Source organism: Vulpes lagopus, chromosome 2, assembly GCF_018345385.1.
Source record: "Vulpes lagopus strain Blue_001 chromosome 2, ASM1834538v1, whole genome shotgun sequence".
Taxonomy (NCBI): domain Eukaryota; kingdom Metazoa; phylum Chordata; class Mammalia; order Carnivora; family Canidae; genus Vulpes; species Vulpes lagopus.
Genome location: NC_054825.1, coordinates 50901545 through 50918935, shown reverse-complemented (window position 1 = coordinate 50918935; position 17391 = coordinate 50901545). Strand labels below are relative to the sequence as shown.

At 46.4% G+C, this 17391-nt stretch overlaps 2 protein-coding genes across 10 annotated transcripts in view; one reads left to right on the top strand and one right to left on the bottom strand.

Annotated features, from left to right (window-relative positions):
- Positions 1 to 3346, top strand: part of ZWILCH (zwilch kinetochore protein) — a 37413-nt gene extending 34067 nt beyond the window's left edge. For 6 of the 7 annotated variants that reach the window (XM_041746094.1, XM_041746096.1, XM_041746097.1 and 3 more), the window contains 2 exons: positions 312 to 426; positions 2876 to 3346. In XM_041746094.1, coding sequence (XP_041602028.1) covers positions 312 to 400 — 89 coding nt within the window. In that variant the 3' untranslated portion in view covers positions 401 to 426; positions 2876 to 3346. Of the gene's footprint in view, positions 1 to 311; positions 427 to 2821 lie in introns of all 7 variants that reach the window. The other variant, XM_041746092.1, reaches the window with a different exon arrangement.
- Positions 2978 to 15832, bottom strand: LCTL (lactase like). 3 transcript variants are annotated; one of them, XM_041746100.1, is made up of 13 exons: positions 15715 to 15832; positions 14958 to 15121; positions 14265 to 14352; positions 13897 to 14006; positions 12340 to 12468; positions 12140 to 12235; positions 10474 to 10528; positions 10229 to 10390; positions 7094 to 7368; positions 6240 to 6366; positions 5878 to 6077; positions 4560 to 4623; positions 2978 to 3093 (listed from the first exon to the last, which is right to left on the bottom strand). In XM_041746100.1, the coding sequence occupies exons 1-13, from the start codon at positions 15830 to 15832 to the stop codon at positions 2978 to 2980; spliced, it is 1704 nt and encodes a 567-aa protein (XP_041602034.1). The 3 variants fall into 3 exon arrangements, with proteins under 3 accessions (XP_041602034.1, XP_041602035.1, XP_041602036.1); XM_041746101.1 differs by lacking the exons at positions 4560 to 4623; positions 5878 to 6077; positions 13897 to 14006; ... (1 more) ...; positions 14958 to 15121; positions 15715 to 15832 and having other exon boundaries at positions 12340 to 12492; XM_041746102.1 differs by lacking the exons at positions 4560 to 4623; positions 5878 to 6077; positions 12140 to 12235; ... (2 more) ...; positions 14958 to 15121; positions 15715 to 15832 and having other exon boundaries at positions 12340 to 12492.
- Between the last annotated feature and the right edge of the window lie 1559 nt (positions 15833 to 17391).

Sequence of the window (17391 nt, the reverse complement as noted above, 5' to 3'; positions counted from 1 at the left end):
TTTTCTGAAACATGTTAAGATTGGAAAGAGTTTAACTATAGTGGATGAGGCATAAAGATAAAGCAGTAGACTTCCAAAATAAGAATATAGTATTTCTAAAAATCTGCTTTTTATTTTCTTTAATCAACGTTTTCGGTGCATCAGAGGGCTTACTATTTAAAGGAATTGTCCCTGCTGGCTTTTCTTATAAATTCAAAGTAGAAGACATCTTATTTAAATTATCCCTGGATTATTATGAAATTCAGCAATATATAGTAGTATTTAGTAGACCAGCAGGCTGGTAAGCAATTATGATCTCTGTCTGGTTACAGATGTTTCTGAATTAACATTAAGTGGTAGCCTAGAAGAAAGGATCTTCTTTACTAACCTGGTTACCTGCAGCCAGGTGCATTTCAAGTGAAGTGTGCTGATGGAGTCCTTTGTAAGGTAGTATGTTCACTTTGTATTCCCTCCAAATACTTTGTAATGTATTATGTATGTTTCAGTTTTTTCTACAACAGAAATGTTGATTTAATACATTTGGAATATGAATTATTTTTCATTAATCAGGCAAGAGGTTTACCAGATGTTATGGAGTAATGCAAGTCTTTAATTTCCTTTCTACCTTCTGTAGTCCACTTAATAGGTCAGATTAGTCCTGAAACCAGAAAAGCAAAAACATTTCATTAAAATGTCTTTGCATTTTAAATCTGTATATGTGGTATAGAGTTTGATTTCAAAAATATTGACGGGAGAGAAAAATCCTAAATGAGTGTCAATTTGACATTGAAAGCAAAGAAAGTTCTGTTAAAAAACTATTTTACCGGGGCAGCCTCCGGGGCGCAGCGGTTTAGTGCCACCTGCAGCCTGAGGTGTGATCCTGGAGACCAGGGATTGAGTCCCATGTCGGGCTCCCTGCATGGAGCCTGCTTTTCCCTCTGTCTGTCTCTGCCTCTCTTTCTCAGTGTGTCTCTATGAATAAATAAATTAAATCTTAAAAACAAAACTATTTTACTGGGCAGTCTGGGTGGCTCAGCAGTTTAGCGCTGCCTTCAGTCCAGGTCGTGATCCTGGAGACCCGGGATCAAGTCCCATGTCGGGCTTCCTGCATGAAGCCTGCTTTTCCCTCTCTCCACCTGTGTCTCTGCCTCTCTTTCTTTGTGTCTCTCATGAATGAATAAATAAAATCTTAAAAAAAAAAAACGCTATTTTACCCCAGCACCCCAATATTTTATAGCAACATTATCAACAAGAGCCAAACTATGGAAAGAGCCCAAATGTCCATCAACTGATGAGTGAATAAAGATGTGGTATTTGCACACAATGGAATATTACTCAGCCATCAAAAAGAATGAGGTTTTGCCATTTGCAATTATGTGGATGGAGCTAGAGTATATTATGCTAAGTGAAATAAGGCAGAGAAAGACAAATACCATGTGATTTCACTCCTATGTGGAATTTGAGAAACAAAACAGATGAACATATGGGAGGGGGGAAAAAGAGAAGCAAACTGTAAGAGACTCTTAATGTTAGAGAACAAACTGAGGGTTGATTGGAGATGGGCGGGGGCTGGGTTAGATGGTTGGTGAGTATTAAAGAGGGCACTTATGTTGAGCACAGGGTGTTATATGTACGTGATGAATCACTGAATTGTACTGAAACCAATATTGTAACCAATATTGTACTGTATATTAATTAACTAGAATTTAAATAAGAATTAAAGAACAAAACAATTTTACACTAGCCTAATTGTAGCACTAAGCCCCAGATGTAAATTACTTTTTTAAAATGTTTGAGATGGTATTAACCAAGAGAATTAATGTAATAGCATTATCTACTGTTTTGGTGTTTTAGAAACAATAGAATCAGGTAATGAATAAAATGCTTCATATCATTCTTTTTTTTAAAAAAAATTTTATTTATTTATTAATGAGAGGCACAGAGAGAGAGAGAGAGAGAGGCAGAGACACAGGCAGAGGGAGAAGCAGGCTCCATGCAGGAAGCCCGACGGACTAGATCCTGAGTCTCCAGGATCACACCCTGGGCTGAAAGCAGCATTAAACTGCTGAGCCACCAGGGCTGTCCACTTCATATCATTCTTATGCCATGTTTTGTCCCCAGATAAATAGATGTTACTTAATTTTAGCATTTTAGTGTAATTGGAGAATAAAATAGACCTTTATTTTAAAAACTCTGAATATCTAGTTACAGAGAAAATAATTAAATACGTATTTCTTTGAAGTATTTCATAGAAGTTGAGTTTAGTGCAAGAAAGTTTATCTCAGAAAAGGATATGTGCTCACTTACTTGGTACTCACCCAGTGCATTTCCCTAGTTGCCTGATAGATTGAGAACCTGAAAGGCCTGTTAGGTGTAGACGTTTGATTGTGACCATTGTTTATAGGACAGTGCTAAGCTGACAGTTATTTCCACATTATAGTGATGTTTCTGGATAGATTTTTATTTTTATTTATTTGCTTAAAGATTTATTTATGCATTTGAGAGAGAGAGAGAGAGAGAGAGTGCACGAGTAGGGGAAGGAGCGTAGAGAGAAGGAGACAAGCAGACTCCACGCTGAGTGGGGAGCCTGTCTCAGGGCTTGATCCCAGGACCCTGAGATCATGACCCAAGCCGAAATCAAGAGTGTGATGCCTGACTGACTGACTGAGCCACCCAGGTGCCCCTGGATAGATTTTTAGAAGGAGAAAAAATGAAGCATCAAAACAGTTTGTGCATCTTGATTCCTTTTTTGCAAAGTAAAAACAGATGCATAATAGCAAAATATTAACATTGACTTTGACAGGTGATTTTTATTTCATTTATGCTTATTTTTATTTTCTAGTTTTTAAATCCCAGCACAAGACCCAAATATATATATATATATTTTTAATCACAGAGCCTGAAAACATAAATCTATATAAACCTTCAAAGCAGAGAAAGGAGGAAGATCCTGAAGATCCTTGATGAAAGATTAATCTATAAAACCTGTAACCCTGTCTCAACTCTGGCTCCGTAGGAGGAGCATCAGGAGAACTGCAGAGATGAGTACACAGAGGGTGCAGACTGTGGGTACCACGATCTCTGTCACCATCTGCATGTGACTCAGCAAAGGCTCTGAAATGGCAGAGAAAACATCACAAATGACAATGTCATCATTTCAATGAATAATAGCTTTTCTGAAAGATGCAACTGTATTGGGAAAAACTTGGAAAATGTATCATCAAGCTTTGTTGTTTTTTTTTTTTTTCATCAAGCTTTGTAATTATTTTCACTTGCTCCCAAAGAGAACATGGTGAATAAATGTTATAAAAAAATGTTATAAAAAAATAAATGTTATAAAAAAATATTTCACAAAATATAAGATAAATAATGCCTACATTTGGTTCTTCCATAGGTATTGGAATAAAATCTAAGTGTTATACTTACTATAAATTAATGTGAGAAAATTAACAGACATGTTCCACAGTTTCTGTGTTTTCACTGGGCGGGGGGCGGTGGGGGGCATTGTGAAAGAAAAATCCTTGAGAAACATCTCCAACCATTCGAAGATGTTATTGTGTATCTTAAGAGGTATAGAAGTTTCCATATTGAAAGTTCATGGGACAATTCTTGCATAGCTAAGTAATCTTGAAGACGTGAACAATAAGCATGTTCCATGTACTTGATTATAGTAGTGGACATTTATGTAATTCCTGCTTTTAGGTCTTGTGCCTGGCACCTTGGCTACCATGATAAATAAGGCCTGAGGCCCTGCTCCTACAGATTTCAGTAAATCTATATTGTGTGTCTAGGTGATAAAATACAAGTTTATTTTGGTTTAAAGGAATATGCATCCTTAATATCATCTGGTTATTTAGATGGGAGCAGGGCACAGTAGTAGTGTATTGGCCTATAAAAAGAGCTGAATTAGAAAAAGAAAAAATAACTGGTAGGATTTGTTTCATCTAGCACTTTCCATCTCTCATACCACATTAAAGATGGGTTTGTTAAAACAGGAAGTACATTTCTCTGATTCCCCTTAGAGAAAGAATTGAAGGAAACAAAATGTGCTGGCATTCATTGATGTGTAGATGCATCTTTGTTATACATCTCAAAGCCTTTTAGATCCTGTTGCACAGGAAACCATGCCTTCCATGAGGGCAGGGACCTTATTTTATTGCTATATACCCCAGGGCTTACAACAACCCCTGCTAATAGTGAGTGCTTAATAATTACTTGCTGAATGAGTGAGTATAATATCTGGAGTATCCTTCGCCTTTTCTTTATTGGAATATGCTTACATTTTCCCTTCCTTCCACAAAGCCCACCATAACAAAAATAGGTTTATAAATTGACAGATGACTCACAAAGAATAAAACTAGGGTGAATAAAATATTTCTTTTGTAGTAGATTTTTAAAATATTATTTGAAATGCTTATAAAACAAATTTAACTTTGTTTCAAAGTGAAGGAAAAAATCATTTTTTTAATTGTATGCTTTGGAATGATTGACTTCAGATAGATCCACATTTTGAGGTTTTGGTAACATCATTATGTGTATAATTATGTGCCTTAATTGTTGAAGGGAAAAAATATACTTACCTGCAGCAAGCATCTGGTTGTTGATAGAGCAAGTTTCCAAGGCTTTGAGATACCAACTTTCCACCTAATAAAAACCAACTAGATAAGTAATGTCATATAGACTAATTTTTTGCTATTTGAAATCATTCTTGAAATAATGTGGGATTAAAAGAATTTAAATCTGCCTGGAGTTTAAATTAGTTAATATTTATTGTATTGCCTATGTGCATCATTGTGAGGGATTAAAGAAAAAAAACCCTACAAAACCAGTCTTTATTTTTGAGGACCTTACAATCTAGCACTTTCCTAGAAATGCCAAACTGGTGAATGCTTTTGAGTCACTGTTTATCGTGGCACTTGGCTCATCCTAAAAGAATGTTGGTAAACAAGTGAGATTTAGGGACACCTGGGTGGCTCAGCAGTTGAGCATCTGCCCTTGGCTCAGGGATCAAGTCCCACATCAGCCTCCCTGCCAGGAGGCTACTTCTCCCTCTCTCTGTGTCTCTCATGGATAAATAAATCTTTAAAAAAAAGTAAGATTTATTTTTAGAAATTATCTTTATTGAGACATTCTAAATTATTTTTATTCCCTGCTATCAATAGCAACATAGAGAACTGATAGAAAAATTTATAGGTGATTGAAAACGTTTGATATGTTTTAAAGGATTATTAATAGTAGGTTTGATTATTTTTAATCTCATTTTGGAACTAGTGGGAAAACAAGTGAAAGTTATGGTCATTATACATTTAATTTACTTAACTGTTTTGATATAAGTTGAAGAGTAAGTAGGCAGTATTTGCATTAAGATGTAACATTTATTTTTTAAAGATTTTATTATTCATCAGAGACACAGGGACCAAAGGCAGGCGCCAAACCACTGTGCCACCCAGGGATCCCCAAATGTAACATTTAGAATAACATTTAACTAGAAGTCTCTACTGACTACCATAACCTAAAACAAATAGGACTTGTGTATAACTCTAGTTTATCCTTCATGTTCTGCAAGTTAGGATTGAATTTTAAGTTAGGACTGACTTTTAAGGCATATTTGTCTCATTCTAAGCAAATGAGCAAAGAGGTGGCACAAGTTAGGAGATAGTCAAAGGCCCATGTTCCCACAAAGCCCTGTCCTCCACGGAGGAGAGAGAGGCTCACTACACTGCACACCCCCAGTTGCTTAGCTCTTCTAAAATCTGGAGCAAGTGAGGGGCTCATGGCTGGCTCAAGCCAGGAGAACACATGACTCCTGATCTTTGGGGTCTTGAGTTCAAGCCCCATCTTAGGTGTAGAGATTTTTTTTAAAAATCTAGAACAAATAACATCAATAATTAGCCCTACCTCTCTTGGATTGGGAAATCCATTGGCAGTGATAATCTTCTCGTAATATTGAACTGATGCCTTTGGGTAGCGCGGCTTATTTCGGTTGTTAAATTCAACATAGTAGAATCCGTATCTGTCAGAGTATCCTTTCTCCCATTCAAACTTATCCAACAAAGACCAGGAAGTATACCCTTTTATATTAGCACCATCTTTTATAGCTGCAAAGACATGTTCCATTTTTAATAAATTTCATTTACTTGGAAAAAATAACATTGTGAAGGTAATTTTAAATGTGTTCATTTATGAGATTCAGAAACAAGCTTCAGTCAATGAAGGCTATTAACCAAAATACGTGAAGACAATCTTGGTTAGTATCTCACCTTTTAGCATTTCATTTATGTAGCCCTTAAGGTACTGAATTCTCCACTCATCACATAATTGTGTACAGTGTAATTTTTGAGACGCGCCGTTTTCTGTCACATAGATGGGAGGATTGCCATATTGAGTCTGAAAGTGAGTCATAGTAAGGAATAGCTTAAAAATTCCAACCTACAGGTGGGTTTCTGAATCTGAGGCACATAGAGTAACAGCATACTTAAGCCCGCCATATTCTAATCAAATGTATTTAGCATTTAGTAGGTGCCAGTTCACACATTTATTTGGAGGTGAATATAGACAGGAGCAAGTCTTTCATGTGAAAGACTTTTTCTCAGTTAATCCACATCATTGTAGAGAAAATGTACCTCATTCAGGTCTTGTTCTTTCCCACATAGTTCAAGTGAGAAGGGCGGCCAAATAACTAACGTGGGATGAGACTAGCTACAGCTCTACGTTCAGGTAGTTTCTCATTTAGGCATTAGTCTGTAAAGCCTTTATCTAGTAGCCTTTGATGTATAGAGGTAACGGAGTTTCACTTCCAGATGTACTCCCCTGACTAACTGAAATTAAAATAAAAACTTAAAAAAATGTAGGTACCTGAGCCTAAGCTGTAAGATATGAATTCAAAAGTGTTCAGTAGGGGACTATGAGTGGCTCAGTTGATTGGGCATCCAACTCTTGATTCCAGCTCAGGTATTGATCTCTGGGTCCTGAGATCGAACCTCATGTAGGCTCAGCAGGGAGTCTGCTTGTCCCTCTCCTGCCCTACCAACCCCACACATGCTTGCATGCACGCACTCTCTCTTTCTCAAATCTTTAAAAAAATGTTCATTGAATAGCTTAATGTGATAATCACCTGAGCAAAGTGGAGGAGCCTCCTAAATCCCCATGGCACAGAATATAGCCATTTAGACCCCAGATCAGGCCAGTTTGGGTCAACCAGTTCTACTAAATCACGATCATTCTGATAGCTGGGCCCCTGGCGGGAGGGGTAGTTCCTTTCGGTGATGTACCGAGTAGTAAAATGACCTAATCCCAAGAAATCAGATGTGCCTTTAATGTAGCTCTTTTCCTGGAGTGAGAACACTGGTAACCTTGACATATCCAAGCCTTGCTCCACACTCTTTTTCCCTATTGAGAAAGAGAAATAGGATTTAACAAAGTTTGATTTTCTCACAATCCGTTTGCTGTTGTGTACCATGATAATACTAGCATATTGACCTAAAAACTGTTATCCAGGTTCTGGGTTTTGGGATTCATTTGTATGGAAAATGTAACCTTAGACTTTTAAGCTGGAATTTTGACATTTGAATGCCTTCCAAAATTTTAAAATTTTATATTGCTTAGAAGTTATATTTTCATAGATTACTCAGTAAATGACAACTTTGTAGCTGTATTGAAAAAAGGGGTTGGATTCCTATATTATTTCTTATGCAAAAATTGGTAATTTTGGTTTTCTTTGGGAAGAGATGTGGAAGGTCATTGGTGTGGTGGGGGGACATATGGTCCCCTTCATGCTTTGTTGTAGTGTAAGCTGGTACAACCTCTGTGTTGGGAAATTTTGTCCTAATGTTTAAGGTTTTTAAAGGGTATGTCCTTTCACTAACCAATATCTGTTTATGCTGCATTTTACTCACACATGTAAAAGGATGTGCGTATGAGGATCTTCATTGTAGACTGAGTAGCAAAGGATTGGAAACAACCTAAATGTCTATAAGGAGAGTGCTTGGGTAAATGATTGGATATCCGTCCATACAACACTGTGCAGTCATTAGAATGAATGACGCAGCACTTTATATACCCACATGGAAAGAATGCCAAGATACATGTTTAATTGAAAGACAGAGTGTTGCATTTGACAAGTACACACATGGAGCAGCAGTGTTTTTGCTCACATGTACAATCCATCAGGAGGTATGCTTCCTCCTGGGAAAGATGAAAGCAGTGGGAAGAGGGAGGGAGGTAAGTTTGACTTTTCACTTTGTACTCTCTTAAAATTTAAAAAATTTGAAACATGCATAAAATCTTTGTATATATGCAAAAAAAAGCTTTTAAATGAGTGAAGTAGCATTTGTATAAGTTTTAAAATATAACCATAAACATGTTTCTAAAGAGGCTATTGGTTTAGATGAACTGAGTGAAAAGCTGGTATTATTAACTACCTTTCAGATACTAGCATGTTATTATTTTCAGTGACATTCAGTAACTTGAGGAAAACCACAAAACATTGACCCTGGACTGTCTAATACAGTGGCTACTGACTACATGTGGCCATTAGATTATGCATCTTTAATGCAGTCACACGGAAGGGCTGAATTTTTAATCTTTTAAAATTTAAATAGGCACAAATGACTACAGGCTATCGTATTGGACAGCACAGATAGAGGACACTTCCATCATCACTGGAAGTTCTTTGAGACCGCACAGGTCGAGAATTACTCTTGTTCATGTATTGTGCTTATGAGATGCTTTCACTAAAGAAAATATTAACTGCTCAGAGGATCCTTCTTTCCACATTGTAGCAGGAAAAATTCAGCCCAATTTTCACTTCAGTTACCACAGAGTTGTAGTTGATCAAGTCTGGAATTATTGGCCTGAAGCCCAAGAACTCTTCTGTGATAATTTGGCTTTTTTTAGTGCCATCTTGTGGCTCCTGCCTCTGGGGGTCCTGGGAGTGAATGCAATAGGTGAATGATGGGGTGTGCTTGCAGAGCAGAGCAGGGGAAGGCTTTTTCCCTGTGCATCTTGAGGACCTCATTCTCAGGATTTTGAATATACCTGTATAGACGTGTCACAGAACTGGTTATTCCAAGAGATTTTTAGAGATTATTTGTCTAATCCTTCACTTTCAGATAATAAGAATGATGCGCAAAGGGGTAAAACATCTCACCTAGAGTCACTGGCTAGTGGCAGAGCTAGAATTAAATCTACTGCTCCTATTTCAGGTAAGTCTGATAAATGGTGCTTTAGAAAGGGAATTTTTTGAAACATTGACAGTTCTCTCTTGGTCAAACACAGTCTTGCTGTGTGAGATTGTAACCTATTTCAATGCCACCCCTGTCTCTATAGGGGTATGCAGACTGATACCTCTTAAGTAAACGGAGCTAATACTTTTAGACTCCTGTGGCAAGATACTGGTTGCCCGCCCATCATTAGTCCCGTGCCTGTCTTCTTTCTTGCCCTCTTCCTCATCCTTTTCCAAGGGGCCATATCCTTTACGAGTGTCCTGACTCCCCACCTCGGAGACCCTAGTCCTCATGGTGTAGGGCATTCAGGAGTATCTGACAGTTCAGTCCCTTGAGGACTTCCCTTGAAGAGAAGTCCATTGTGGGAGGAGACTGTCTTCTGGGAAGATTTTCCTTGTTCTTAGATATGGCTATGACAGAGCTATTTCCATTTTTCTGCCTCTGGGAGTTGATGTGCAAAGATATGATGCCTGGAGCTGCTGCAGCCATCATGTGACCATAGGGAGTGGTTGATGGGCTGGCTAAAGGAGCCGGAGTGAAAGATGGAATGAGCCTGGGTCCTCAAAGACATCCCTGAAGGCTGGATTAACTGGCCCTGGATCACCCTTTTCTGGTCTTCTCTGATGTTGTGAAAACCAGAGCTTGGAAAGCATTTCTCAGGCGGCAGAACCAACGATAGGACTGGCACTGCCCAGGACTTAGTCTTTAACTTCTCCCTCCGACTTCACTTAAAGTGAAATGGAGCAGGGTGGGGAGAGCGAGACAGGAGAGCAGAACATAGAAGAGAATTGCTCTATTTTCCCCTGACTTCTGAAGGCCTCAAGCTCCCCCTCTGGGGATTTGTTTGGGTGTCCTCCTCCCCTCTCCGCAGTTCAAATAGGCAGTTCTCAGTTCCTTGGGGGCTGGGCTACCCCTTGAGGGCCCCACCCAAGCCCCTCGTGTCCTTCCGTCCCCCGGCCTCTCCTTCACTTGCGCTCAGTACTGTTGCTGTGGTGCCTGGACCCTAAAGACGGGACTTGGCTCACCGATCCGCTCCTTCATGACCTGGGGGTAGTCTCCGGCATAGATGGGGTTGGCGAACCAGCCGAGGCAGAACTGTAGGTATCTCTCGGCGGCTTCTATGTCCTTGGGGCTACTGATGTCCACGGGCTCTCCCCAGTCGCAGTTTAGTGAGATCCCCACCAGACCTTAAGAGAAAGGACAGGCGGGTGGCAGGTGCGAGCGGCGTCCCCCGGGGCTGGGACCCTCGCCCACGGCTGGTGGGGCTCACCTCGCTGCTTGGTGCGCCACGTGCTGTTGTAGGAATGCCAGGCCTGGGCGTGGGCCTGAAAACGGAGGGGCGGTGCGTCAGAGGGGGACATTGGCCGGCACCTTTCTCGCCTGCCTTTCTGTCCCTCTGTCCCGACTAGAGATCCAGTCTGAGTCCCATCTTTCCCCTGAGTCCAACCTTGATGATCCCAAACCCTTGTTTCCTTTCCTCTGACCTCCAGAGGCACCTGTTTTCTTTGTTCTGTAGGGAAACTAGGTCTCCTTCTCGCACAAGCACAAAACCAATCCCTTTGTGTTATTTCTCGTTCCTACGATTTTTGCTCAAGTTTCTGGTTTTGTTCCTGCTCGTCTTCTGCAGTAACTAAGCGGTTCCTTTTACCCTAAGTGCTCAGGAAGTTTGGAAAATACCACGCATCTGGAACAGTCTTGGGAAAGGACTTCAAAATGCGCCGACCTGCCTTCTCTCCATATTCTCTATCAGGGACTCACTGATGCCTTCGGAGACCCTTTTAAACATTCACGGTTGATAGGCCGCCTGGTGGCTCAGCCGGTTGGGTATCCGACTCTTGATTTTGGCTCAGGTAATGATCTCAGGGTCGTAGGGTGGAGCCCCCCATGGGGCTCCCCACTCAGTGGGAGTCCGTTTGAGATTCCCTCTCTCTGCCCCTCCCCCTGCGCTCTAGCTCTCTCTCAAATGCATTAATAAATCTTAAAAAAAATACTCGCAAAAATAAAAAATAATAAGTAAATACTCGCAGTTTAAGAACTCATAAGCCAAATGTAGAAAGAATAAGAAAGCTCTCCCCCTGACAGGAATTTGGGAGCCTAGTGTGTCACTCAGGGGCCCCCTGACTTCCTAATTGATTTGATTGTCTTTCTGCTGAGAGTCCATTGGAGCCATACTGTCATGCCTCACGTCCCTGTTCCCCAGGCAATGTCCCCTGCACCCTCTTCTGTGACCTGTGACCCAATCCCTTCCCCCTTCTCCAGCCTTCCCAGCAGCCTTGTCACTACGAGTCCCCCCGCAGCACCTCCCCTGTCTCCCTCACTTCCATGCCCTTACTGAGCGTGGCTGCCCCAGAGACCACCTCCACTGCAGCTCTTCCAAGAAGGGGCCACTTTCCCCCCTCACACCCCACATTCCTTGGGGTGGTGGGTAGTAACTGCCTTGCCCCTTATTACTGCTTGAAAATTATTTCTCCTTCCAAAACCCCGGGTCCTTTGGAGTCCACGCCATGAGGCAGACACTCCTAACTCCTTCTTACTGTTGTCCTTTACCAACCCCCCGTTGCTTCTGCTCATCCATTGAAGATTTCAGCCCCTGGTGCACTGTCATCCTGCCCCTTCCTCCTGTCGCCGATCCTCACGGGACTGTTTAGGCCAAAGGTGACAAACTTTCACATGCGTGCGCTCCATCCCCCTTGACTGAATCGTAAGCTCTAGAGAGCAGCCACTGTATTGTCTCACTGGCATCCAGCACTGGATGACTGGCCACTCCCTCCATAGATCCATATGGAATGCAAGTGACCAGTGCGAAGGTGTGATAGAATTTGCTGGAACCACAAAGGACCGAGCTCAGGCTCAGACCCCCGGGGCCGGCTGAACTGACACTGGGGTTGTCCCTCCACCTTGAACGCAGCCGTCCCTCCCAGAAGGACCCACCTCACCTTAATGATGTGGTGTGCTGCCCTGTACAGGCCCGTGCCGTGGAGTTGCAAGCCTGGAGCGTGGTGGCCCGTCTCGAAGCCTTTCTCTGCCATTGTCTACAGGGACGGCAAGCGGGGACCACAGGGCCGGTGAGAAGGGGGTTAGGAGCCCTCTGGTCTGGGAAGGGGGGCTTTCCTACCTGGAGAAGGGCCCTGCTTACCCGAGGATCACTGAAAGTGATCCAGTGCTTCACCCGGTCCCCAAAGGCCTCAAAGCACAGATCGGCGTAATCACTGAAGTAGTTGACCATGCTCCCATTCTGCCATCCGCCGTACTTGACCTGGAGCAGCTGCACACACACAGTGGAGAAAGAAGCAGGCGCCCCAAGGGTCTGTGTCTAGAAAAGACCTCTGGAGTCTATAGGCCAGGGACGTGGGAGCAACGGGGCGATGACAGTACAGAGGCTGCTGAGAGCAACAGAGCAAGGAAGGGGGTCTTGGGCATTACAGCCAGCGGATGGTGGCCAATAAGGAACCATGAGGCGACGTCAGTGTGGACCTTCCTTGTGCAAACGAGGGGGGGGAACACAGAAAGTCTGAGACTCTCACGCTTAAAAGGAATGTTTAGGAAAATTGGCCAAGGTAGAAAGGTCTGATATTGGGAGAAAGAACCTGGTATGTACATTCAGAAGCAATAAGACATGATGCGGGACACGGAAGCTCTGATTAGGATTTTGAGGGCCAGACAGATGTCGGAAACCTCAGCAGCTCTGTTAGGAGGGTGGGTTCTGCTTTCTCCAGTGGACAGCTGTCTTCCAACCAAGGCCATCTGCTTATGAAGAGGTCAAGCATTCCCCTGAGATCGCCTACTGAGCTCTCCCTGGTGGGTTTTGAGGGGGGATGCTAAAGGGCCAGGTTAGTGAGAGCAGTTAACCAGGGAAGAAGCTGGAAGGTGGTTTCCAGTTTGTCTCCCTAAAGTCTACTGTACCCCTGCAGCCCCATTTAGAGGCCTCTCGCAGCTCACTTCCCAAGGGATGATCCCAGGCCCCTTAGCTCAGCAGTCAAGGTCAAGTCAAGTCAGGCCTGGCCCCAAGCCACACTCCCACCTCTGCCCCTCCCCGTCCTGCCTGCTCCCCAGACCCTTAACTCAGTCACTTGCCACCACCCCCCTCCCCCCGCCCCTCTGCTCCTTGCCGTGCTGTGCTGCATCCCTTCCACTTCATGACCAACCCTTCAAAGCACTCATGGGACCCCATCCCCTTCCCAACACCTCCCTGAGGCCACATTTCCGTTCTCTGACCTCCTGCGGCCTGTGTCAGAGTCATGTACACGGCTCCTCTGCCAGTAGGCCGTGATCTCCGTGGGGCCTTGCCGGGTGAAGGAACCATTGCTTGAGTAGTGATATCCGATGGGGAGGTTGAGACTCAGCAGGGATTGCTCGGGGCTGTGCTCATAGGATGCCGGCTCAAACAAACTCGTTAGTGATGCTGTGTCATCACATCTCATGCAAAAGAGGTTTCTTTTTGTTTTAGTTTGGTTTGTTGTTTTTAGGCCAAATGTTTGGGGAAAACCTCAAAATCCACACTTGCCACCTATTACAAACATGAGTTAAACCAGCACGATGTCCCTCCATGGGTGAGTCAGATTTCTTGGCTCCCTCGCAGCTCCTGGTCCAGACCCCAGGCTTTGCCCCACCTTGGCAACTCCCACCCTCCAGCCAGGCTCTCCCCGCTGAGCTGAGACCCCCAGGGCCTCCGTCGGGGTCGCACCCGCCTTACCTGCGGGAGATCCCAGTGGTGCAAGGTCACAATGGGGGTGATGTTGCTCTTCAGGAGGGCGTCGATGAAGTCGCTGTAGAATTTGATTCCCCTCTTGTTCACCTTGTCAGCTGAAGGCGAGGTTAAAAGGGGCCTTGGCCTTCTGCAAAGGACAGTGCTCCTGGGCCCTGTGAAGCCCCCCAGCCTGCCTGATCCCGGGTCTGAAGCATGGCATGGGGGCCCAGCTGCCTACAGAACCCGGGGGGCTGCTACCAGAGAAGCCATGTTTCGGGGCTGCTCTCCTTCCCCAGCACTTTCCGGGGTCCCCGCAAAGCCAACATGGCCAAAGGGAATCCTGCTTGGGCTTCGAAGGCGGTGCCCTGTCTCACCTCGGACACCTGTGGGAAGGAGCCGAGGCCAGGACAGGGAAAATCGGTAGTGGCTCACGTGCAGCTCCCTCAGCAGGATGATGTCCTCCTGTGCAGACAGGGGTGAGAGGCAGGGCAGGGTCACCTAGGGCTCTGGGGTGGGAGGTAGGGGTCACACTGGGGGCCCGGGCCAATGCTTAGTCCTGTCTGTAGCTCCTCATCTATACAACAGCTGTGAAAGCACCTGCCCCGCTCTCCCCTGCCAGGAGTCACCTAAATGCAGGATATGGGGATGCTTGAGATGTCCATCGGGGTGTTCCTAATAAGCTTGGGTGGTGAATTCCCCAAGAAGTCATCCCAGAGAGGAAAAGTAGGTCCCAAGCAGAGGGACTTCCTCCATAGGGGCCCAATTCACAAGCAGAGGCCAAGGGTTCGGGCCACCGAGGCGCGTAGACCCTGCGATCATGGCATCAGCAGCTCGGTGGCCCATCACTTGGACCAAGGCCCTGCTTTCCTTTCCTCCCCCTCTTGCACACACACCCCCCAGCCCACCAATCCCTGGCCCACCACAGCCCCACCCCGTCACCTGCAGTGGGAGAGGGGGTGCTGAGCAAGCACCAGATTGACGTTGTCCCTGGGCTCCCCTAATACTTCACAGCACTTCCTCTAGGTGCATACTCACCCCCCCACCCCCCACACACACCCATCACTCACCTGCACCTTATAGTAACCATCACAAGCCACATCTGCTGTCTCATCCCCAAGCACCTTCCCCTTCCCGCTGTGAGTGAAGGCATCCCAGATGCTGGGCCCTTTGCCATCCTGGTCCCACGCTCCCTCTGTCTGGAAGGCAGAACTGCCCACGCCCCAGGAGAAGCCTGCAAGGAGACATCCCAAGCTGAGCCTCGGGCCCCCTCCGTCCCCTCCCCCAGCACCTGGACTGTGGGCCGTGCCCCCTGAGCCGCAGGGCTGACCCCCTCCCCAGCAGCCTGCCCCTGTCCCCCTAGCAATGGGAGCGTGGGGCAGGGCGGGGGAAGACAACCACATGTGGAACATTCGTTTGCACAGTTTCGGCCCTGATTAATACTTACTGTCTGCGTAGTAAGTTTTAAAAGATCTGTGAGGGTGGGCAGCCCGGGTGGCTCAGCGGTTTAGCGCTGCCTTTAGCCCAGGGCCTGATCCTGGAGACCCAGCATCGAGTCCCATGTTGGGCTTCCTGCATGGAGCCTGCTTCTCCCCCTGTCTGTGTCTCTGCCCGTCCCCCCCCCCGTCTCTGTCTTATGAATAAATAAATAAAATCTATAAATAAATAAATAATCTGTGAGGGACTTCTCCTATTTTAGAACAACTCTATGGAGTTGTTCTTCTCATCCTACCTGTCAGAAGACTAAAACATCAAGCTCTTGGGCCAGCCGGCCAAGGCGGGCAAACTGACACACAGACGGACAGACCAACAGAGGAGTGGACATACCAAGTGGGAAGGTTCCATAGTAGAAGGAGGCCTCTTCTGGGGATCCCTTCCTGGCGGCCCCCAGCCTGGACACCAGCAGTAGCACCCACCAAAGTGTGACAACCTGCACTGGCTTCATGGCACCCGGCCCTCCCCCATTCCTGGAAAAGCACACCTGACAGGTGTAGGCCCATGCAGCCAGGGCTGGGGGGCCAGATCCCAGCTTGGGGGCGAAGGCCAGGAGGGGCGGCGGCGGGGGGAGGAGACGGGGAACTTTATCTAGAGAAGCCTTGGCTCTACTGGGGCAGCTGGCCCATTGCTCTGCTGGGAGCCACCAGCAGAGGCTGAGCACCAGGTACAGATTAAGGAGGAGATGAACGCTCTGGGGTCTGACGTGCAGGGCTCCAAACCACCCCCTCTCCCTGTCCGATGGGGATACCCAGCCCATACCCTGTGAGAGGCCCTGACTGTGTGGGGAAACCATTTCTGATTTAGGGAAGCTCCAGATGACAAGGGAGGCAAGACAACCCACAGATGCCCTGAAGCGCCCCCGCCTGTATGCTGTGGCATGTGCAGGGGGACAGACTTGTCCCCAAGCTGGGGATCACGAGCAGGGTTGCCATCCCAGGGCCTGCAGTCCCGAGGGTCAGGACGATGCCCTCCCACTGGGATCCCCTCCCTCTCGGGTGCAGCCTAGTCAGATTACCTGGGGTCGTTGTCCCGTGTCCCAGACACCCCCAGGCTAGCAGTGGCAGCCAGAGCACTCTCAGACTGACCCCAGGGCCGTTGCTGCCCCTGAGAGCAGAGCCCACAGCACAGCGAAGGCTCTGGTTGGGGGTGTGGCCGGTGTCCCAACCTCCCCCTACAAAGAGGTTCAATAGCCCCATTCAGTGGGGAGGGCAGGAATGCTGAGCTGGCCAGTGGGGCCTGAGTCAGCAGCAGGGGCAGCCTGGCCCTGGGCCCTGGGCATCCAGTCAGCCCCCTCGCAGGGCAGAGGGGCAGGGACCCAGGCCCCAGGGCCCCTTCTGGGCCTGATGTGCCCATTCCACACACCTTAGCCTGGGAAGCCGGAGGTGGGGGTGGCGGGGTGGAAATCAATATTTGCAGGCAAGCCTCCGTGTCTGCGTCTCCCCACTGCTGGGGAAAACTCCTGGCAGAAGGCGAAGTTGGTCCTTCCACCTTGCCTCCTCCGTTCGGACCCTTCATTCCTTACCTCACTCTCTCCCTCGCTCACTCAAGCAGGATTGCCTGTTAGAAGAGCCCCCTGGAGGTTCAGCCCCTGTGGCTTCCCATCCTGGCTGGCCAGCTCTCTCCCTCCTCTCCCGTTCCCCCTGCAGCCCACTCGCCTCCAGCTCCCCTGCCTTCCGCTGAGCCCCACGGGGTTCTCTCAACCAGGTCCCTTAACTCTGGGTGGTTGATTCATGTCTTTCTGCCATAGTGGAATGGGACTGGGCTGTGCCCTCCAGTGCCCTCCCCTACTCCCAGGTCTGGTGGGGGAGGAAGGCGAGGGTGGAGGGAAGGGACGGGAGGTGCTTCTAAACACTGTACAAGGGGGATCAGGGCTCTCATGGAAGGATGGGCAGGATACTGCAGAGGCTCAGGGAGGTGGGGCTGGCTTCCCAGGGGAGGGGACATTGGACAGGACGCTTGAAGGCTGCAGAGGTGTTGGCTAGGTGGCAAGGAGCAGGGAAGGCGTGG

Excerpts from the sequence above, each read along its gene's own strand:
- LCTL (XM_041746100.1), bottom strand. The coding sequence starts at position 15,832 with ATGAAGCCAGTGCAGGTTGTCACACTTTGGTGGGTGCTACTGCTGGTG. Across the intron at positions 6,078-6,239 it reads CATAAATGAAATGCTAAAAG|CTATAAAAGATGGTGCTAAT; the intron begins GTGAGATACTAA and ends ATGTCTTTGCAG. Across the intron at positions 4,624-5,877 it reads GATTTCCCAATCCAAGAGAG|GTGGAAAGTTGGTATCTCAA; the intron begins GTAGGGCTAATT and ends GGTTTTTATTAG.